General features: G+C 52.7%; 1 protein-coding gene across 1 annotated transcript; it reads right to left on the bottom strand.

Moving 5' to 3' along the window:
• Nucleotides 1-1233: 1233 nt before the first annotated feature.
• DUOX2 (dual oxidase 2) lies at nt 1234-18124 on the bottom strand. The gene is made up of 30 exons (XM_077764367.1): nt 18055-18124; nt 17692-17781; nt 17294-17458; nt 16479-16724; nt 16234-16330; nt 15713-15803; nt 15129-15231; nt 14414-14577; nt 13659-13834; nt 13323-13441; nt 12845-12982; nt 12513-12626; nt 12119-12321; nt 11619-11804; nt 10368-10593; nt 10195-10288; nt 8396-8583; nt 7807-7876; nt 7304-7387; nt 6572-6750; nt 6198-6428; nt 5921-6020; nt 5173-5222; nt 4774-4901; nt 4389-4542; nt 2793-3025; nt 2415-2573; nt 1907-2062; nt 1670-1798; nt 1234-1356 (listed from the first exon to the last, which is right to left on the bottom strand). Exons 1-30 carry the CDS (start codon nt 18122-18124, stop codon nt 1234-1236), a joined length of 4266 nt encoding a protein of 1421 aa, XP_077620493.1.
• Between the last annotated feature and the right edge of the window lie 1100 nt (nt 18125-19224).

Here is a 19224-nt window from a genome sequence, read left to right as displayed (position 1 = left end):
ACTCAGCAATGAAAATGAATAAACTACCAATACACACAACAACATGGATGGATCACAGTGACATTGTACTGAAAGAAGCCGGTTTCCAAAGGGTAGCTTCAGTGTGACCAAAACTAATCTAAAGTGACAGAAATCACACCAGTGATTGCTTCCACTGGTTGGGGGAGACTGACTGGAAGGGGCACAAGGGAAGTTTCTGAGGTGGTGGAAATGTCCTATATCTTGACTTGGTTAGTGTGAACACATGTATGTATAACTTTAAGATTTATATACTTTGCTATATGCAAATTATACTTAAATTTTTAAAAATAATTAAAGCTCAGCTTTTTAGGAAAGTGTCAGTTGCAGAAGGAAAAGAAAGTGCCTTAAAAAGCCTCGTATGGAGGTGACATCCCAGGTTGCCTCCTGTGTAAGATGACCAGCTTTGTCTGATTGGCCTGGGATTGAGCGGTTTCATGGGACAAAAGACTATCAGTGGCAAAACTGGGAGAGTCCTGAGCAAACCAGGACAGCTGGTCACCCACTCTTGTGGGAGTGGGGAACTGAGAGGGAGCTTTGGATGTCTGGCAGACAGGTTGGATTCCCTTGGTCTCAGAGCCCAGGTGCCGCTTCACAGGCTCAGAAAAGGGCCACGGAAGGATCATAGCAGCAGGCACTGCAGGAACACTAGGACTAGGACTAGGTAGACATCTTTGTTCCCTGATTATTCTTAACTGTTCCTGACCCTTTAGGAGCAAGAAGGGGTCAGGGGTGGAGCTGGAGGGACAAGGCCTCAGAGACTGAATAGAGACAGTTCGATCATCCAAATTCCAAGCACCATGGCTTCTGAACCGGGCTCTGAGGAGATTCTCACCTAGGCCTCGCTTCACATTGATTATCCCCACTCCACCATCCCTCAAATGCCTAAGCCAAGAAGATAACAAAGCAATACACTGGTTTTGTGCAAGGAAAACAGAGACATGGGGACCTATGAGAGGCAAATGATATTGTATCTCTTGATCTCTACAGATGTCACAAGGCAGTGGCTCTCCCCACTCTACTTTGTTTGCCATAAACTGCTGTGGCTTGAGCTGGAGGGTTCTTCTCTACCTTGTCAGAGCATAGGACAGATGGGGCCATGAGGGAGGAGCTCTTTCAGCTTTCTAGCTGAGACCCGAGGTGGATTCTAACAGGAACCGCTGGCAGAGCTGCTCCACAGAGGGGAAACGGGAACCAGGAATTTCTAAGAGGTTCTCAGAAGTTTTCGTAGTGATGCATGAAGTGGGCCTGGTCCTGCCTGTTGATGAGCTGACAGGCCTTCTCTACATTCTTGGTCATTCCTGGAGGGCCACAGCTGAACACCCCAATCTTCCGTACCTGTCAAGTGTGTTGCAGGGAGTGACTATAGAGAGGAGAGGCCTGCAGTCTTAAGATTATCACCCCTTAGGAGGAAGCTGCTTCTCAAGCTTGCTGGAATGACCAAGGCATTGACCCCCAGCTCTGAGGAGGAGGCTTGAGCTAGGGGCAGTCAGGGGTGTGGAGGTTTGAAGGCTTCCTCCAACACTTGACCCCACTGTGGGGCTAGCGTGGGATGGTTCTCCACTCAGATTATAGCTTTAGGGAGCTTGAGGGCTAGGACATCCTGACAGGGGAAGGCCAGGGTCTCAGGACAGGTGGGGATGGGACTGACCTGGGGGTGGACCTCCTGCAGGGACTTGAAGAAGAGCTCAAAGGGGGGGCGGCCAAAGTGGGTGATGGAGCGCAGGCCCGTGAACAGACTCCGGTTCAGCACCTTCTGGAAGTGCCGCTCACAGATGTACTGGGAGAGGGAGGAGAGGAGGAATGTCACAGCCACACACAGCCAGGGGCGGCTCTTAGTCTAGATGGTGGCCCACATACCCACCCTGCCTGGCCGGCCCTGGCCTACCAGCATGGTGGTCCTGAGGTCAAACTTCTCAGCCAGCTGGGTGATGTAGATGTGCACGGACACCAGGTCCTGGCAGTCATTCTCCTCCACCTCCCGGATGATGTCAGCCAGCCACTCAAACTGCCGCTGGGTCCGTGTCACCCAGATGAAGTAGATCTGGGGATGCATTGCTGGAGCTCAGGACTCAGCTCAACTCAAGTTTCCTCCACCCCAGATGCCTTCACCTGAGAGGCTGGAAAGCCTCAGACCACCCACAGACTCCAAATCTCTGGCAGCCCCACAAACCTGATGTAAAGCTTTTAACCAATAGACCCCAGCAGAGATCTTTCTGTCTATGCATCCTACCCTCCCTCAAATGTTGAGCATGTGGACAGCTGTGTATGAATAGCCCCAGCAGACTCAGTGCCTAGGGGCCAGGGGCTTTTCCCCATATTACTCCACTGTGATGTGGGGACACAATCAGGCAGTCTGTCCCCATTCTTTCTAAGAATGGAAGAGAGACACTCACCTTCTTACAGAGCATTTGGCTGCCCAATGATGACTTGAAGACCAGGTCTTTGAGGATGGAGGCAAAGGGGGTGACCCCAATGCCCCCTCCCACCAGCACTGACACCTCAAACTTATGCCACTCCTGGTGGCCCTCTCCAAATGGTCCATCGAGGTACAGCTGCCAACCGAAGAAGAAGAGATGAGCCTGGCGTGGCCCCAGCTCTGAGGTTAGAAATGGGTTTAGGCAGGAAGAAGAGGGATATGGGAGCAACATAGCCTCTTCTCAGGGAACCCAGCCTAACCTTGTGCTGGCTGGAGCTTCTAGTCTCAGGGTAGGGGAGAGTAGGGACCCTTTGCCAGTGCTGGAGACCCGAAAGTGGTTCCCAGTGGCAAGCACCTTTGGGTATCTGGCACAGCCGTCACCCACTGGAGGTGAGTAGATCTCCCTGAGGCGAGTGGTCCAGGGCCCCACTGCCCGGATGTGCAGGCTGAGCGTGTCTTCGTGGGGTGCAGAAGTCAGTGTGAATGGGTGATACTCGTTGGTCCCCAGAGTCAGACAGGCGATCCGCACCCACTGTCCTGACTTGTACTCAAAGCCTTGGGGCCGCTGGAATCGCAGGTGGGTCACTCCTGGGGGTCATGGGCAGGCAAGGGCAGGGATCAGAAGGCTTGCTTCTGCCTGAGGACTGGCAGATACTCCAGATGCCCTGTCTTCTCCACACACTTGAGACAGGGAGTGAGCATATGGTTTGAGGAGCTCCTGGGGGTGGGAGTCAGAGGGTCCCCTCTCTCTCTTTCCGGGGTTAAGTTAGAAACCTAAGCAGAGTTAGGTTTCTCTGCTCCTGGTTTCAGCTACTCTCCTCTCCACTCCTTATTCCCACAAAACATTCAGGCCCCTATACTACTATCCTGAATATTGGCCTACAGGTCAAAGGACCTGTTTACCCCAGGGACCATCTCAGTGTTTACCAAACCTCCACCATGTATGAATTACCTTTGGATGGGCCATTTCTGCACACCTCTGCACTATTGTTTATCTAATGTTTTTCTTTAAGTTGACTTACTTTTTCAATATGATTTACCTTGAAAAACTTTGGATCACTCAGATGGGTGGAAAACCAGTACCATATATTGTAAAAGAAGGCACCATATTTTATCAAATTTTAGCTGGATAGTGTTTGGTGTGCTAGACCACAGCTGAGCCTCAGGCTTATTCTTTCTTTGTTTAAAAAAAAAATTGATTTGCAAGCACCGGAGAGTGCAAAAAGCATACTAATAACACGCTGAGGTTTTGTCCTTAAGTAATCTCAATGGACATAAAGGTGAAATGAGATTAATTTTCTTACTGTGTTAGTCCTGAAGATTGGATGGTCCCACAACACCTAAAATCATCTTCTGCTAGCCTCTACAGTGGTGTGAATCCTCACTTTGGCTAACATAAACTCTCAAAAATAGACTCTCGAGGGGCTACCTGGGTAGCTCAGTCAGTTAGTCAATCGATCAGAGACCAACTCTTGATCTCGTGGTTCGTGGGTTCGAGTCCCACACTGTCAGCGCAGACCCTGCTTGGGATTCTTTCTCTCCCTCTCTCCCTGCCCCTCCCCTACTCATGCTCTCTCTCTCTCTCTCTCTTTCTCTAAATAAACTCTAAAAAATAGACTTTCAAAATCTAAGCCAATTGCTCATCTGAAGGGGGGCTAAGGGATGGCAGGGGGTATATATGGTTCCTTGCTCAGCACCCAGACCACACACAGGGGGGTCTGTTTTGCCCTTAAATGTCTTTTAGCTGCCTCTTCTCATGGTCACGTCTCATCGTTTCCAAGTCCTCCTGGGGACAACACAGCCCTTTCTGGGGCTCTATTTGTATCAGGAAAGCTGCAGGGGTCCCCAACAGATTATCAAAAGCCCTGATGGGGGTCAGGAGGCCTGGGGAGCTGTATCTACATGAGTCAACTCCAATGCCCCCCACCTGGGGTCAGGTTAGGCCTGGTACCTGAAGGTAGCAGATCCGCCTTTACCACGCTGATCTCCACTTTCTTCCGGCTCAGGCTCACCAACTTGTCCCCCCCATAGATTAGTGCCGGGACCAGGAAGTAGATGTGGAAACGGGGCAGCTGGATCAGGCTGAAGCTGCCATGGATGATGAGCTGGAGATGTGACCAGTTAGTACAGCTCAGGCCCAGCCAGGACCCTCCCTGCACCTTCTCTTGTCCAGACACTTCCTGCCCAGGCCCAGGGCCGGGGCTGGGTAGATAAAACTGCTATTGACCTCAGAGGCTGGGATCTCCACTCTCAGGTCCAACTAAGCCTGCTCCCTGCCCCCATTATGATGCTCATCCCTGCCCCCATGGCTAGGCCCTGCCCAGAGAATCCCTCACCAACACGTAGAACAGGATGTAGAAGTGGTGGGTCACCCAGAAGCCCCGGAAGCTACGGCGCCGGAAGTGGTGGGAGGCGAAGACGTACATGATGGCCAGGACCACGAGCAGGAGCACTCCTGTCATACCTGGGGGCAGTGGGAACAGGGTCAGAGAATACTCTTGGGAAGGACCTCAGTGTGGGCTGAGAATACAACAGCGTGCCCCCCATTCTTCCCTCCTTCTCTGAACTCCCTGGTGCCCAGAACAGCTTGCCTGCAGGGGCTGCAGCTGGGGCTTGTTCTGGAGACTAGAAAGGGAATCACGACCACTGTACAAATATGTATTCAAGGGAAGATGAAGACAAGCAGCGGTCCTCAGATAGAACCCCCAGGCCCCACATACACCCCCATTTCCTACCTGGGATCGTCTCGAAGAACCACCAGTAGAACTTTTGGGGAAGCTGGGACCTGTAGGGCAAAGGTATATGGAGCTTCTGGCTGGGGCAGGACTGGCTCCCCCACTGTCACACTGGCATGTGATTCTGCTTCTGCCGGCCCTGACTGCTGAGGTTACTGGGCCTCCACTCAGATGGCCAGAGATCCATCCAAGGAACATGGCACCCAGTCACCCACAGTTTCACCCTCTGCTTTCTTAGCAATTCTTCCTCCTGCACTATCTTGAACTCTCTTACTGCTATTTGCTTCTTTGAGTACTTGGTTCCCATTCTGTAAGTCCCATGGGGGCAAGGGTCCGGGTCTGCTCACTGCTCTAATCCCTGTGCTCAAACAATGCCAGGCATGTAGTAAATACTCAACAAGTATTTGCTGAATGACTGCATGAATCTGGCATGCCTATTCTCTGGTACCTGGATGGTCACATATGATGTACTCCATAAATGTTTGCTCAGTGAGTGAATGGTAGGCTAAGATTCCAAGCTCTGTGCTAGCTACATGTGGGAAAGAGATTCTAATTCATCTCCCAAACATCTTTCTTGGTTAATTATGGCCACTTCCTTCCAGGGCAAGGAAGTCACCTCTCAGCATCCCCAGCAGGGTCTTCACTCTCATTCAGTGAGAGTGGAGTGTTGAGGGTCATCTATTTCTTTTCCATTATATTCTTTGGTCTGCCCCAAATGTCCCATGGGGGAACCTTCCCCAGAACTGACCCATCATTCACAAAGACGTTGGGGAAGATGCAGGCCAACAGGCTGAGGGGGCTGACTGAGAAGATGAAGACATTGACTGCATGGCCAGCACTGTGCAAAACTGAGAGAGACTCTGTTAGAGATGCCACCCAGGGCTGACTCTACCTCCCACCCTGAGGAACAGAGGAGCACGGGGAAGAGAGATGGGAGTCTAAGTAACTCTGGTCTCCTCACTGTTTCCCCCACAGCTAGACCCAGAGAGCTGCAACAATGGGGAGGATGCCCAGGAGCTACGGACTGGCCAGGACAACAGCAGCCATGGCGATCCAGCGATGGAAGTCCACGGCGGCGTCGAAGGGTATGTAGCGGTTGAGGAAGGTCTCGCGCAGGAAGGTGATGAGGTTGCGGCACATGGTGAGCAGGATGTAGGAGAACATGAAGGAGATGCTGGCGGCCGTGCCCCGGGACAGGATGATGCCCACAAAAGTGGTCTCTGCGATGCCCGAGGGTGGTGAGGCAAAGGCATAATCTGGTGAGGGGGTGTGGATGGATCAGCACAGCACAGAGGCCAGCGTCCCGGGCCTGGGTCAGAATGCCTGGGCTCCAGTGGGAAGAGCAGCCAGACAGCTCTCCACTAGCCCTTTCCCACCGCCCACAAGCTGGAACTCTTACAGTAGGCGCGCTCTGCAAACAGGCCAGCACAGATGGCGGAGAAGACCGCCACACACATGATGTGCCGCAGGTAGTTCTCCACAAAGCGCTTGTACTGCCGCAGCTTCTGGGCCAGGAGGCCCCGCTGCATCTTCTCCTTCAGTGCTTCTGTGTATAGCCGGGGAGGGGGCACCACTGTCCTGCAGCAAAGGGAAGCAGCTGGCTGTGAGACCAGGGCACCCTGACCTCCCCTAAATGCCACCCATGAAGGAGACCTGATAACCTGGCAAGGGTCAGTCAGGATTGGCCAAAACAGATGAAGGAAACAGCGTTCGGTAAATAGACTCCTACCCGCTCCCCACCTTTTACCTCTTATCTTTATTTGGTCCATCCACCCACTCCTCTGTCTCCCTCCTACTCCACCTCATCTTCCTCCTGTGTGTTCTGTCCTTCCCTCTTGCTGCTCCCTGAATGGGCCTCGCTGCTGTGCCCAAAGCAGGCAGGAGCCAGAAGACCCCTTACTGCCATGTTGGTATTGCATCTGAGTGCCAGGCCCCTTGCCTGAAGGTTAGGGTGGAGAGATTAGAAGATGTTGAAGAATCCTTTGACTCTATGGCCCACCCGTCAGGTCAGGGATGTATGGAATGAGACACAGGATGGTCCCTTTTGTGTCCAGGAAGGGTGGGCAGGGCCCGGAGAGTCTGAGACTTCTCCCCATGGTTCCTTGGGCCTGGTGGTCTGGAAATTACTTACTTTTTGCCAAACCTCTTCTTCAGCCCAGGGCCTCCCAGCTCTGAGGCTTCTAAGGCAGGGAGCCCTAGTTCCTGGGAGCAGGATCTGAGAAAGGGAAAATGGGCCTTATTCTCCCCTTGTCTTTGCAGCCAGGAGAAGAATCACCATGTCAGAACTTCAGAGGATGGGGATGGATCCTGGGACCCACCCCTGCCATAGAACCTGCCCATAAAACTGGTCAGAGAGAAGCCAGGCAGGAGAAGCGAGGTAGAATGAATGAATACAATGTGGTCATGTTTTACAGAACGATTCTGTCCTGGAGTGGCAGGGAGAGAGCTAGGATCCTGAGCCACATGAGGTGTGGGAAGCAGCTGGAATTTGGGCCAGGATCAATTATGTACTAAGAGCTACTTTCAGAGGGCAAATGTCTGGTCCCAGGAACTGACTTAGCCAGCCCCACTTCCTTCATTTCTCTTCAGGGCACCTGGCCAAGGGGACCTGCCAATGCCTCCATTCCTGCTCACCGTTCCCCAGGTGTCCGAGTGATGAATGAGACTCGACAGCCGACGTTTGGTTTAAAGGTGTCTCCAAAACCTGGAGAGAAGAACAAGAGTCTGGACAGGCTTCCTCACAAGGGCAGAACGATGGGAGCCTGCCCCCCTCTCTTCTCCAGGAAGGCTGCCACGGCACTTGCGAGTGACTTTGTCATGTTCTCATCTCGTTACAGCCTTGTTCCCCTCACTGCCCACAGTGGGCACCCATTGTAAACAGGTGCTAACTTGGCATAATTAGAAAAGGGGACAACTTCAGGCAGATGCAGTCCTGCATCCTTTGTATAAAGAAAATAATGTCTCTTCCTCTGACCAGCTACACGCCAGACCAATGTGCATGAGCTTAGTGAGTAGATTTCAGCCCACCCCCTGACCTCTCATTGGGCATGTTTGTGCAGTGCACAGATTGTATAGCTGTATGTGACACCCTTGACTACACGTGCCTGGCTCTATACTAGGCACAAAAGACTTGAAGAGATAACCCAAGTCCTATCCACCAGCAACTCTCATTTTGAAGACACACCCCTCCCTGACGCCTACCATTTCTTACGTACTCACGTACCTCCACCTCCACCTCTGACGCAGAGCTGCGTGCGGCGGAGCTCGCTGTCATGGTCCCGCAGCATGAAGTGGAAATCCTCCCACGTGAGCTCCTCCTTGTCCTGGAAGCCTGACTCCCGGAACATGGACTCCACCACCTCAGTCAGCTGGGCCTTGGACAGGCAGTTGTTGGAGATCTCGATGAAGGACCTGGGGGAGGAGGAGACATACAGCAGTCTGTCATCCAGCAAGGTCAGGTTCAGGCAAGTGCAGGGTGGGGCGGGTCCCAGATTATCTAATGTGGTTACCAGTGACCCAGGAAATGGCACTGAGAAGGTGTTCATCCAGCCTGTAGTTGACATTAAGCTGGGTGGGGTAGCCACAGGTTTGAAATTGAAAGTGACCTTGACCAATTAGAGAAAGCAGCCCTCAAAACTAGAGGGCATTGTAAGGTGGGATCAATGTCCATTTACGGTAGGGACATGTCCAGATGACCATGGGCTTCTTATGGGTCTCTGCCCACTCTCTTGTGTTAATGCATCCCACGCTGCCATTGGCCTCCCCCTTTCATAGCCCAGTGGGGGCACAGAACCCTGGGTGTGGGGGGGAGGAGATGTAGCTACAATGGCTGCTGCTTCCTTGTGCCAATGCCACGGGGCACAGGCAGTAGTGTCTCCACACCCAATCTCATAGCACCCAGAGTGGCCATACTCTTTTCTTAGGTTGTGCTTTGGGACAAAAACAAGCCAACCATCCATGTTTGTGTGAATCCGAAAGAAAAAAGACCTGTGTGTGCCTGGCATAGCAAGCCTATTAAAAAAACACATCATCCAAGTGAGACTGGGCCAGATCTACAACTGAGTACAGGAAGAGAAAGTGGATGCTTGGCCCTGGTGGACAGAGACCCTCTCCTAGATCCCTAGAGCCTCACCCAAGTCTGGGCCTGCAATGGCACACCCGGTGAAGGGTGGACTGCAATCAGCTTCACCCTAGCCTTTTAGAAGCCCATGTCCAGTTGCAGTGTCTGGGCTGAAGAGGGATGTGGCAGTTAGGGGGAATGCGGAAAGTAACAGAAAGAAATAAGGTAGAAAAGGTAAAAGACTCTGCAGTTTTATGCATTTTGTTTATTCATTTGCTCATTTATACCACCTGATTCAGTTAAGTATGTATTGAATTCCTGCTATGTGTGAATCACAATGCAGAAGAGGTGGATTTAGTGAGAAACAAAAGAGAAGAGCCCTGTCCTTATGGAGCTGAAGAGGACTTTCACTGTTACCAGAACAGTGTCTTCAGGAATAAGAAGTCTACGCACTCAAAGCTGGTCTTTGTCAGCAGACCACAACCTGCTTAAGAAGCAGGAAGAAAGAAGTGTTGGAATATAGAGGATCTTTCCATGTTTCTTCTTCATGTCCTGGTGATTAATACAGGAAGAGTGACAAAGGTCATCCTTCTTCCATCCATTATTTCAGGGTATAAAGCACAGTGTTAGGTATGGTGTAGAAGAGTTGATAAAGATCCAAAGGCATCCAAAAGGAATACTAGACTTTTGGTATTGGTCATATTGGCTTAGTGGTTGTTGTTTGTTTTTAACTAGGGAGGGAGAATTTTCTGGCTGGTGTAGACAGTGCAGATAATAGACCCTCTTGGAGGCAGGGGCCTGGTCAGATAAACTTATGAAGTTAGATGCTCTGAGCATCTAGAATCCAGTATCTAGGCAACTTTTCAAAATAGATGGCCACATAGCCTCCTCATCTAACCCCCTCTGATATGACTTTGTTTCAAACATCAGGGAGTCTCAGAACTGGAAGGGCCCACTCATACCGCATCATGGTGAAGAATTCATCCTTGGAGAGGAAGCCATTTCCATCAAGGTCATACATGGTGAACATCAGGTGGGACTTGTCCTCTGGGGAGCCTGAGAAGAGAAAGGAGGATGGAGGTCATCTCTGTGCTGAAAGACTGCTGGTTCCTGAAGTGGCCCACTCTCCCCCTACCTTTCATGAAGACCACAAGGATGTCCAGAAACTCCCGGAAGGACAGGTAGCCATTGCCATCTTTGTCAGCAAGAGAGAACATGGACTCCACAAACATGTCCTGGGGCTTGAGGCCGAGGGACTCAGCAAACTCAGCTCTGCTCAGCTCACAAGTCAGGGCCTCCCGCACCTTCTGTGAGGAGTCCAGGGGCAGGGTCCCTGCATCTGCCTGGTCGATGTCTAGCACCTGCACTTGGGCAGCAGCAGAGGAAAGGAGGAAAGGAGGTGAGGCCTGGGCTGAACTCAGTTCAGTGACCTTTCACATCTCCTTAAAGTCCAATTCAGAAAGAGTGAGTCCTTGTATCTCTCCTGGTCCTCAGATATACTTTTGACTTGGGCCTCTGAGGAAGTGAATCAGATCTCTCTGGATTTTCTCCCTGGACCCAAGATACACGAGCTTTATATGTTAGGAATGGTGCGAGGTCTATAGATGGAGGGTGGAAATGGGAGAGGACAAAGTTTGGGATTCAAAATGCAAAATGAGAGAGCCTATACCGGGGACAGAGGTGAAGTAGACAGGGGTGGACAGGCAGGAAGAGGCTAGGGATATATTTACTCTCTTGTCAATTTAGACAGGGCTGCCATGTGCCTGATTTGGTCTCTGCGCACTGTGCAAAGATTTTAAAAGTCATATACGTGTAACTACCATTTGTTAAAGGCCTATAATGTACCAAGCACTTGGACTAAATCCTATACATAGAAGAGTGTTTTTCAAACTTCTGAACCCCGTGGAGGGCTTATGGCCCCCAACCCTAGAGTTTCTGATTTACTGGGTTTGGTGGAGAGTATTGGGGATTTATATTTTTAACAAATTCCCAGGTGAGATGGCTGCTACTGGTCCAGGGGCCATACTTTGAGAACCACTGATGTAGACTATCTCATTAAATCCTCACAACAACCCAAGGTGATAGATCCTATACTTTACTTTTATTTTATTTCATTTCATTTTCTATATGGGGGATATCTGGGAATGCCAATGGCTCCTATTTTAATCACTATTTGACAGATGAAGAAATGGACATACAGAGCAGAGATGGTGTGACCAGCCTAAAGCCCTGCAGCTAGTGAGTGGCAACGCCAGGATTCAATCGACGTTGTCTATCTCCAGCGCACAGACCAGAAACTTAGTTTACCCCATGCAGGATCCTGTCCAGCCCAGCTTCCCTCCAACCCTGGGCCAGGTCTGGTCTTTGAGACACACAATTATGGCACCTGGGCAAAGAGGTGTCTGAAGAAGATCTCCAGGATACACGCCCGCTGCTGCTTGGTCACAGCCCTCCTGAATAGTTCATTCTCTCCCATCTCAGTCACATCAAGGCCCAGAGTCCACTGCACACAGAAGTCCTGCAGATGCTGGACAAAGGTGCCCCGCTCCTCCTCAGAGTTAAACAGCAGCACCTGGGTTAAAAAAGAGCAAGCCCGTGTCAGTGCTCGGAGCTCTGGCTCTGGTTCAGCCTCCCCTCAAAGGACCTTAAGTTGAGGGAAGGTGAGAAAAGCTGCCCCCCAGTGCATCCAGGCTGGAACCAGGTGAGTGGCTCAAGCAGGTCAGAGGGAGGGTCACATGGAGTGTGGGGACAGCTGAAAGGAGAGCCTTTCCCCAGCATCATCTTCACAGGGGAGCTCTGTAGCTGAGGAGAAGGTGAGCTGACAGGGCTCGCTCTGAGAGAGGAGATACAGGAGCATTCCAAGGAGGGGAGGCGGGCTGGCCATACCAGGTCATACTCCTTGGGAATCTTGAGGAGCAGGGTGTGGCGCCCACGGTTGCTGGACAGGATGAGGTTGACCTTCTGTGTGGGCTGCAGCTGGACGGTACGGAGCACAGACAGCCGCCTGTCCAGGACCTGTAGACGTCGGTCTGGGAGCAGCTGGATGGTAATGGGATAGCTCTTCTCCCTGGGGCCTGGCCACTCCATCGCTGGGGAAGGGACGATCGGGCAGAGACATTCGGCAGAGGTACCCAGGCCCCTGACCTCAAGCCAATTCCACTCTACCACTCTGAGCAGGCACCCCAAAGCCTGGCTTTCTCCCCACATCTGCAACCTGCTTTTTCTCCCAGGGGCCCTTCTCTGGGCCCCATTTCCCTCCCTCCCCTCAACTCCATCTCACCTGACAGCCCATCTTTGGCTGGTTCCTTCTTCACACTCTCTTTGCCTTTCTTCTGTAGCCTCTTGCGCTCTCGGCCCCGGAAATGGGCCACCACCCCAGAGATAAGCAGACTCACTGCAAAGAATCAGAAGGAGCCAATGGGGAGGGGTGCTTCATGCCTGCAGCTTCACTGAGGGTGCTGTTGCCCCTCCCTTCACAAGGTCCCCTGAGCCTGGCTTCGACTGTCGCGAGGAGCTAGTCCCACAGACCAGCAGGTCATGAGGGGCAGGGACAGTATGCGGGCAGGGGGGCAGCCAAGAGGAAAGGGGTAGGTGAAGGTGTGAAGTGCTCACCTAACGGAAGACAGCAGAGAGCCACAATGGTGATGCCAAAACCAGGACCACTGCCTTCGAAGTAGTCAGTCACGGTCAGGGGCACACAGCGGGGCAAGCCTTCAGTTGTGAGCTGCCGAGGCTGAGGGCAGGGTGCACCTGAGGGAGAGGACAGAAGACCTCAAAGTCTGACGATCTCACTCATTGGCCAGGCACCCTTCCCCTCTCTCCTGTAAAGGACCATGCACCCTTCTCCTTCCCAGGCCCACCTCTCTGGAGTTTGTTCCCCTCAAAAAAAACCCCTTCCATACCCTGTTCTCAGTACCTACCCCAGTTTGGCCACAGAGCGCAGCCTGCAAAGCAGTCCAGTACTTACTGGGGGAGGCAGCCTAAAGCAGGCTTCCCAGCAGCACACAGAAGAGGCTGCCTGGCACCTGCTTCCCTGGACAGCACCAAGCGACTCTCCCCACCGTTGCTCCTTTCTCTGGTTGCCACTCACCATCATGCCAGATAAAGACATTGGGCTGCAGGGCACTGGGGTCCACATTGGTAACAGCCACTAGCACATCCCAAAAAGTGGTGTTTCTGATTTCTGCAATTTCCTCTTTGGAGAAGAGCCTAAGTTGGAGAAAGCCAGGAACTGTTGGGATGAGAAGGGGCTTCCAGCCTCCAGCAATCTTGGGCCCAGGGACTCAGATGAGGAAAGAGACCCAGAGGGATTAAAGAGGAGGTAAGGCCGGCTGGGAATCCAAGGCCCATGGGGCTGCTTCCAGGCAGAGGGCCTGGGGCTCCGGGCCAAGGTGGAATCTGAGGAGGAGGTTCATGAAGGCCTTACCCATTCTTGGTGTTCTCAAACCAGTAGCGGTCGCCATCCCGCAGCCGCACAAACTGGTCAAGGACGATGGCACTGAAGAGGGGCCCAGGGTCCCCGTGGCTCTCCAGGAGCCCCCCAGGGAGCAGCTCCAGCCGGGACAGGTCCTGGTTGTACAGGGCAGCTGTGGCCTCCAGCACCTGGGGTGAGAAATATGTGTGTGTACATGTGTGTATGTGCAAGCGTATGGTGGGGAGGGCAGCCACTGCGGCTCCATCCTTTAAACCGGGGACTCCATCAGCTGCCTGGCTTGCTGCTCAGGCCTGAAGGAGCCTGCTTTTCCTAGGCAGTCCCCCTCAGGAGGTGGCGAGACTGGTGGGAAGACCCATGTGTCCCTGCCCATGGTGAGAGCACTGCTAGGTGCCTGTGGGCCATATCCAGTGACCACCACCACCCAGGCTATCTGTCCCAGTAATTAGCAGCTTCAAGGTCACCGAATTCATGAGGAAGGACCCTGCAGGAATAGGACAATGGCACCCAACACAGAGGCCACCCTGTAGGGATGGTACAATGTGGTGGTGAGAAACATACTCTGGAATCAGATGACTAAGTTTAAATACTGTCTCTGTGACTGATTTAGCAACCATGTCATTGGTAAAATAAGGATAATGATAGTATCTGCCCTGTAACATTCTTGATATAGATTAAATGAGTTACAAGTGTACAGATCTTAAAACAAGAAAGTTATAGCTGCTATTGCTGTCATTACTATTTCTCACCTGGGGGTCCACATTGAGGTTGATGTCACTCCAGTTCTTTGGGGTCTCCAACCCCAATGCCTTCAGGGCTTGGGTATAGCTGGGCAACCCCATATCTCGGCCACGTTGGATGCTGCTGGCCACGTAGTCTGTGCGGGAGAACTTGCCAGGGCCAGGCCAATAATCTGAGAAAGAGGAAGAACCAGGCTATAGGCTGAATCCTTCTGACCCCTCTTTGCTCAACAGTCTTGAATTAGGTTCTTGGCACTACCCACCCCCAGAACTTCCAACATATGACCTGTATCCATATCAACCTTGCCTCCAAGTGGGGTCAGTGTTACCATGTATGAACAGGGGAAATTTTTCTGGCAAGAATCTTCCCCTGGGACTCAAGACTGTTCTAGTCACCAAGTAGTAAAGTCCCTGTCCTTTACCAGGATCCTTAGCCTCAAGTCAGGACTGGATGAAAAGCTTTGGAGACCTAACTATCAAGGAGATTGTAGTGTCACCCATCCCCCTACATACACAGACATAGGTTATTTAGAATAAAAACAACATTAAACTTAAATTAAACAAGAAAAAGTTAAAAGCTTTTTTTCTTCTAATGGCTATTTGTAGTATGCATATCTGTGTTCCTGCATTGTAGGTACCCTAGGGTCTGCCTGTTGATTAACCCAGAGGGGTTCCCAGGCTCCCAAGCCTCTGGACCCTTATCCCTTTGAGCTCCCAAGCTCACCCCTTAGATCTTCAACCACTATCCTGTCCTCCAGCTCCGAAATCTGGGAGGCCATTCCCAGCAGCAGGTGATTCACTGCCTGGGCACTGTTCAGATTCGCGTTCTGGAAATAAACAACACATTTGGCCTCTCCCCAAAGCCTGGTACCTGTCGTTCTGAACCATTGTAGCACCTCAAGTCTAAGGGCCCTTGGCTAGTCCTAGACTCCTGAGCTGTTGTCTCCAGATAATTTTCTTAAGTGGTTTTTTTTTTCAAAGCTATTTATTTATTTTGAGAGAAGAGAGAGAGCACAGGAGAAAGGCAGAGAGGGAAGGAGAGGCAGAGAGAGAGAATTCAAAGCAGGCTCCATGCTGTCAGCACAGAGCCTGATGGCTCAAACTCAGGAATCCTAAGATCATGAGCTGAGCTAAAATCAACAGTAGGACACTTAACCAATTAACCCCCCCGGGGCGCCCCACCTTCTGATCACTTTTTCTTTCATCTACTATCTGGAGAAGCAACATCCAAAAAAGCAACTGGAATGGTTGCTTTCCCCAGCCTGTGTGTCAAGACTCACTTTCCCCTGAACCGGACCCCAGGCTGACCTCCCGAATCCAGTAGCTGTTGCAGACCCTAAGAGCTGGGGAGTTGCCGATACCCTGGTTCAGGACCATCTGGAAGTGACAGCTGGCATTTCTGAAATGGGGAATCAAGAATGAGATGAGAGCTCAGGGAAAAGGCTGACATGGGGTTGAGTGGGGTGAGGGACTCAGAAAGGTTTGGGCAGGACGGAGGGCTGAACTTCTTTGAACATAGCAGGGATTTGGCAATGTGTGTGGATTGAAGGTATGGGTTGCTCTTTGTCCACATAGAGTGGGAAGGAAAGGAGCAAAGAGAATAACCCAGCTGCTAGACAAGTCCTGTCCTCAGCAACTAAAGGTCAGCCATTAGGAGGAGTTGTTAAGTTTGAAACTCCTACCCCAGGGTCCTATTTCAGGGTTCCAAATTCTGCTTCTCTTTCCCATTAAACTGTGGAGGTGTATAAAAGGCCCCAGGCTCCCAAGGCAGTTGATTCTTCACCTCCGGCAGTGTGCTATGCCTCCTCCACTGCCAGCCCCTCCCTCACCTCATGTAGACGCCAGGAGGCACCATGGTGGAGAAGAACTGCTCAGAGGCCGCCAGGAACTCTGGGGAGATGCTGGGGTCCAGGAAAGAACGGTACCCTGCCCAACAGGGATAATAAGAGAAATTGACTCCCTTATCACATTCTTTCATCACATGCACCTACCTATCTTCTCTCCCCCATGGATCCTGATCTGCCCTTCCCCCCCTCCACCCCTGTAGTCTCAGTGTCTCCCTCAACTCCTGTACCTGTATATTCTGGGGGTGATTTCTGCAGGAAGCTGGGTAGCCACTCATACAGAGCGATGTTCTGAGGGGCAAGAGAAGGCAAAAGGGAGGCAAGTAGAGCAGCCGCCTTGGGAGGGACCCGAGCCCAAGGAAGGCTTCGGTGAGAGATGAGGGTTAGGCAGGGGCGGTCGCGACGGAGGGAACTCAAACAGGACAGGTGCAGAGGCCCGTCCCCCACAAGGAACACGGGACGGGAGACGAGGGCGGCTGCATAATATCCACAGCANATGGGGGCCAAACTGATGAGAATGGACACTCCCCGTGGGCAGGGAGTGTCCCTTTGTTTCTCAAGAGTCAAAGACATGTTGTAGTACCAGCTCCGGGTCTTTCTTCTAATTTTCAAGTGGGGCTATAGTACCGTCTCCACGGAACATTGGTGTGAGAATCCAAAAAAATATAATTAAGATAAGGGCTCCCCCAAACCAATCCCCCCCACCTCCCACCGGATCCTGCCTCCCCCTTTCTCTTTCGGTGGAAAGGGGATATAATCATATGAATAGGAGGGGGGTGGCCGGGGACTCAGCTCCTAAGAGCTTTAATGGAGGTCTAGTGATACTCCTGCGTTTGCAGTAAAGGGTAAGGGAAAGATTAGGGAAGTAAATATCCCTAAATCGACACCCCCAAATCCCCCAAGATAAAAACCGCCTGGAAGTGTAGCTTAGTGAGGAGGAGGAGATGGCTGGGAGTCTTGGGTCAGTCTCCTGTGCCCTTGCAGGGCGGCTCTCGGAGGCGCCAAGTGACTGGTCAACCCCAGTGTTCTCCGACTTTGCTCTCACCAAAGAAGACCCCCAACACTGTGCGGTTGCGGCGAGAGGCCTGCCCGGCTGTGCCCCGCATGGCGGCGTCGCTGAGTCGGCGCGAGTTGGGCAGCAGCGGCTCCCCCAGAGCCTGATAAACGCCATCCGCGTAATTGGCCGGTACCAGGCGCTGCAGTCGGAAGCCTGAGGGAAGGAGGGAGCGGGGTCCTGTCAGGGCACTCCGTCCCCAAAAGTCCACAAACCTCTCTCTACGCCTGTCTCACTGACGAGACCCCTTTCAGTCAGGGTCTCCTGGGCCCGGGAGTGCATAGGAGTTCGCCGCACAGACAGCCGGGCCGCTGGCGGCGCGCTCTCTCCGTCCGCTCTCTCCGCACCAGCCACCCTCCCCCTCCCCCTCCCCGGACCACTGGACGCACCAGCTGCGCCAAGCTCGTGATGCCTCAGGTTGTTGAACCAGCCGTCGTAGCGCTGCACTTCCCAGGACAGTGCAGTTGAGTCCTGGCCGCCTGTGGGGCAGAGAGCGGTCCCCTCAGCACTAGCCTCCCGGCGACCACTCCGGGACCTGGCGGCCTCCGTCCGTGCTTCTCACGCTCACTGAGTGCCCCCAATCCCACCCAAGAGGCGACACCGTCTGGCATTGAAGCTGCGCTAGGAAGTGTCCCATCCTGCTGAGCCGCGCTGTGATCTGACCGATCTTGCAGCTTGCCAGCATCTGTTACTTCCTCCTCCTGCAGGAGGTACCGGGCGACTTCGCTAAGCTAGGGGCACCGGATGCTTACCCGCTGGATCCAGGGATGCAGTCAGCAGAGCTCCCAGGAGCACCACCGCCTCTGGCCTTGCACAGAGCATGCTGACCCTGCTGCCTGGGAAGTGGGAGGTGATCCGTGAGGGACAAGGAGCGAGTGTCCCTCATATCTACAGCCCACACAGCGGGAGGAGGTGCCAGCTGTTTTCACTTCTGGAGCAAACTTCTAGGAGCATCACTAAGGACTCACATCCCCACGTTGCTCTTTTCAGAACATCTGGTAGGCACTGATGCCGGTCCCTACTTTCCACCTAGTGGAAGAACTAACCCTAATCAAAGGAACCCACAGGGCACTAGTCCTCTGAGGTTTGTCAGCCCCAGGCAGAACTTTACCTCCAGCCTTCCAGGCTTCCTCCCTGCCAAGCCTTGAATCCCCATCCCCAACCCCATAGTATCTGCTAGGAATCCCCAACCTGCAGCCCTTGATACTCTGCAATGAATGCCTGTGCAAGGACAGGAGGGCTGGGGAGATCAGGCCCCAAACTGCAGTCCAACCTCTGGTTTAGGGCTCCCATCTGAGTCCGAAGTCTTTCCTCTTGGAATCTGCTTCTCTGCTCTCTTCTCTGTCTCTACCTTCCCAACGCAGCACCCCTCCCCTCCCAGCTCTGAAGATCCCCAGCCTCCCGGGATCTCTCACCTTCTTCTCTGGATCCCCAAAGGCCAGCTGCCCTGGTGTCCACTCAGGTCAGACGAGTGCCAAGAATGCGCATCTGGACTGGGAGGCTAGCCCTCTTGCCGTGGAGTCAGGGCTCTTCTCATTTGCATAGCAACCTCCGCCCCTTATTTGCAAGTTCTCTTCCCAGTCACACCCAGCTGCCAAGCCCTGACATCACCCAGCAAGCTGCCCAGGCTGCTATAAAAGGGGTCCAGATCCCACACCACTTCTAAACACAGAGCAAACCCGCAGAGCCTTGAACATAACTGGTTACAGCTAGTGAGAAATAACTCCTCTCCTTCACCTACCCAACCCTGCTCCAGCCAATCCAGAGCACTTGAAGGCAGCCAGCCGCTGCACTTCTTTAGGGGAAAGTTAGGAGCTCAGGCTTGACCTGCCCATTGAGTCCTGTCCAAGAACGCAGGGGACCGGATAAAGAGAAGTGGGGCCCAGCCTCGGTTGCCAGGTACCTGCTATTCCCACTCCAGC

This window comes from Crocuta crocuta, unplaced genomic scaffold (genome assembly GCF_008692635.1).
Source record: "Crocuta crocuta isolate KB4526 unplaced genomic scaffold, BGI_CrCroc_1.0 scaffold102, whole genome shotgun sequence".
NCBI classification, from domain to species: Eukaryota; Metazoa; Chordata; class Mammalia; order Carnivora; family Hyaenidae; genus Crocuta; species Crocuta crocuta.
The sequence above is the reverse complement of the archived record's forward strand: the minus strand, read 5'-3'. Positions and strand labels throughout refer to the sequence as shown.

What these genes read in the sequence shown, in the direction of transcription:
- DUOX2 (XM_077764367.1), bottom strand. Translation starts at nt 18,124, where the DNA reads ATGCTCTGTGCAAGGCCAGAGGCGGTGGTGCTCCTGGGAGCTCTGCTG. An exon ending in ACCTCAATGTGGACCCCCAG is followed by an intron (nt 13,835 to 14,413) that starts GTGAGAAATAGT and finishes TTCTCACCCCAG; the next exon opens with GTGCTGGAGGCCACAGCTGC. An exon ending in CGTCAGAGGTGGAGGTGGAG is followed by an intron (nt 7,877 to 8,395) that starts GTACGTGAGTAC and finishes TCTTCTCTCCAG; the next exon opens with GTTTTGGAGACACCTTTAAA.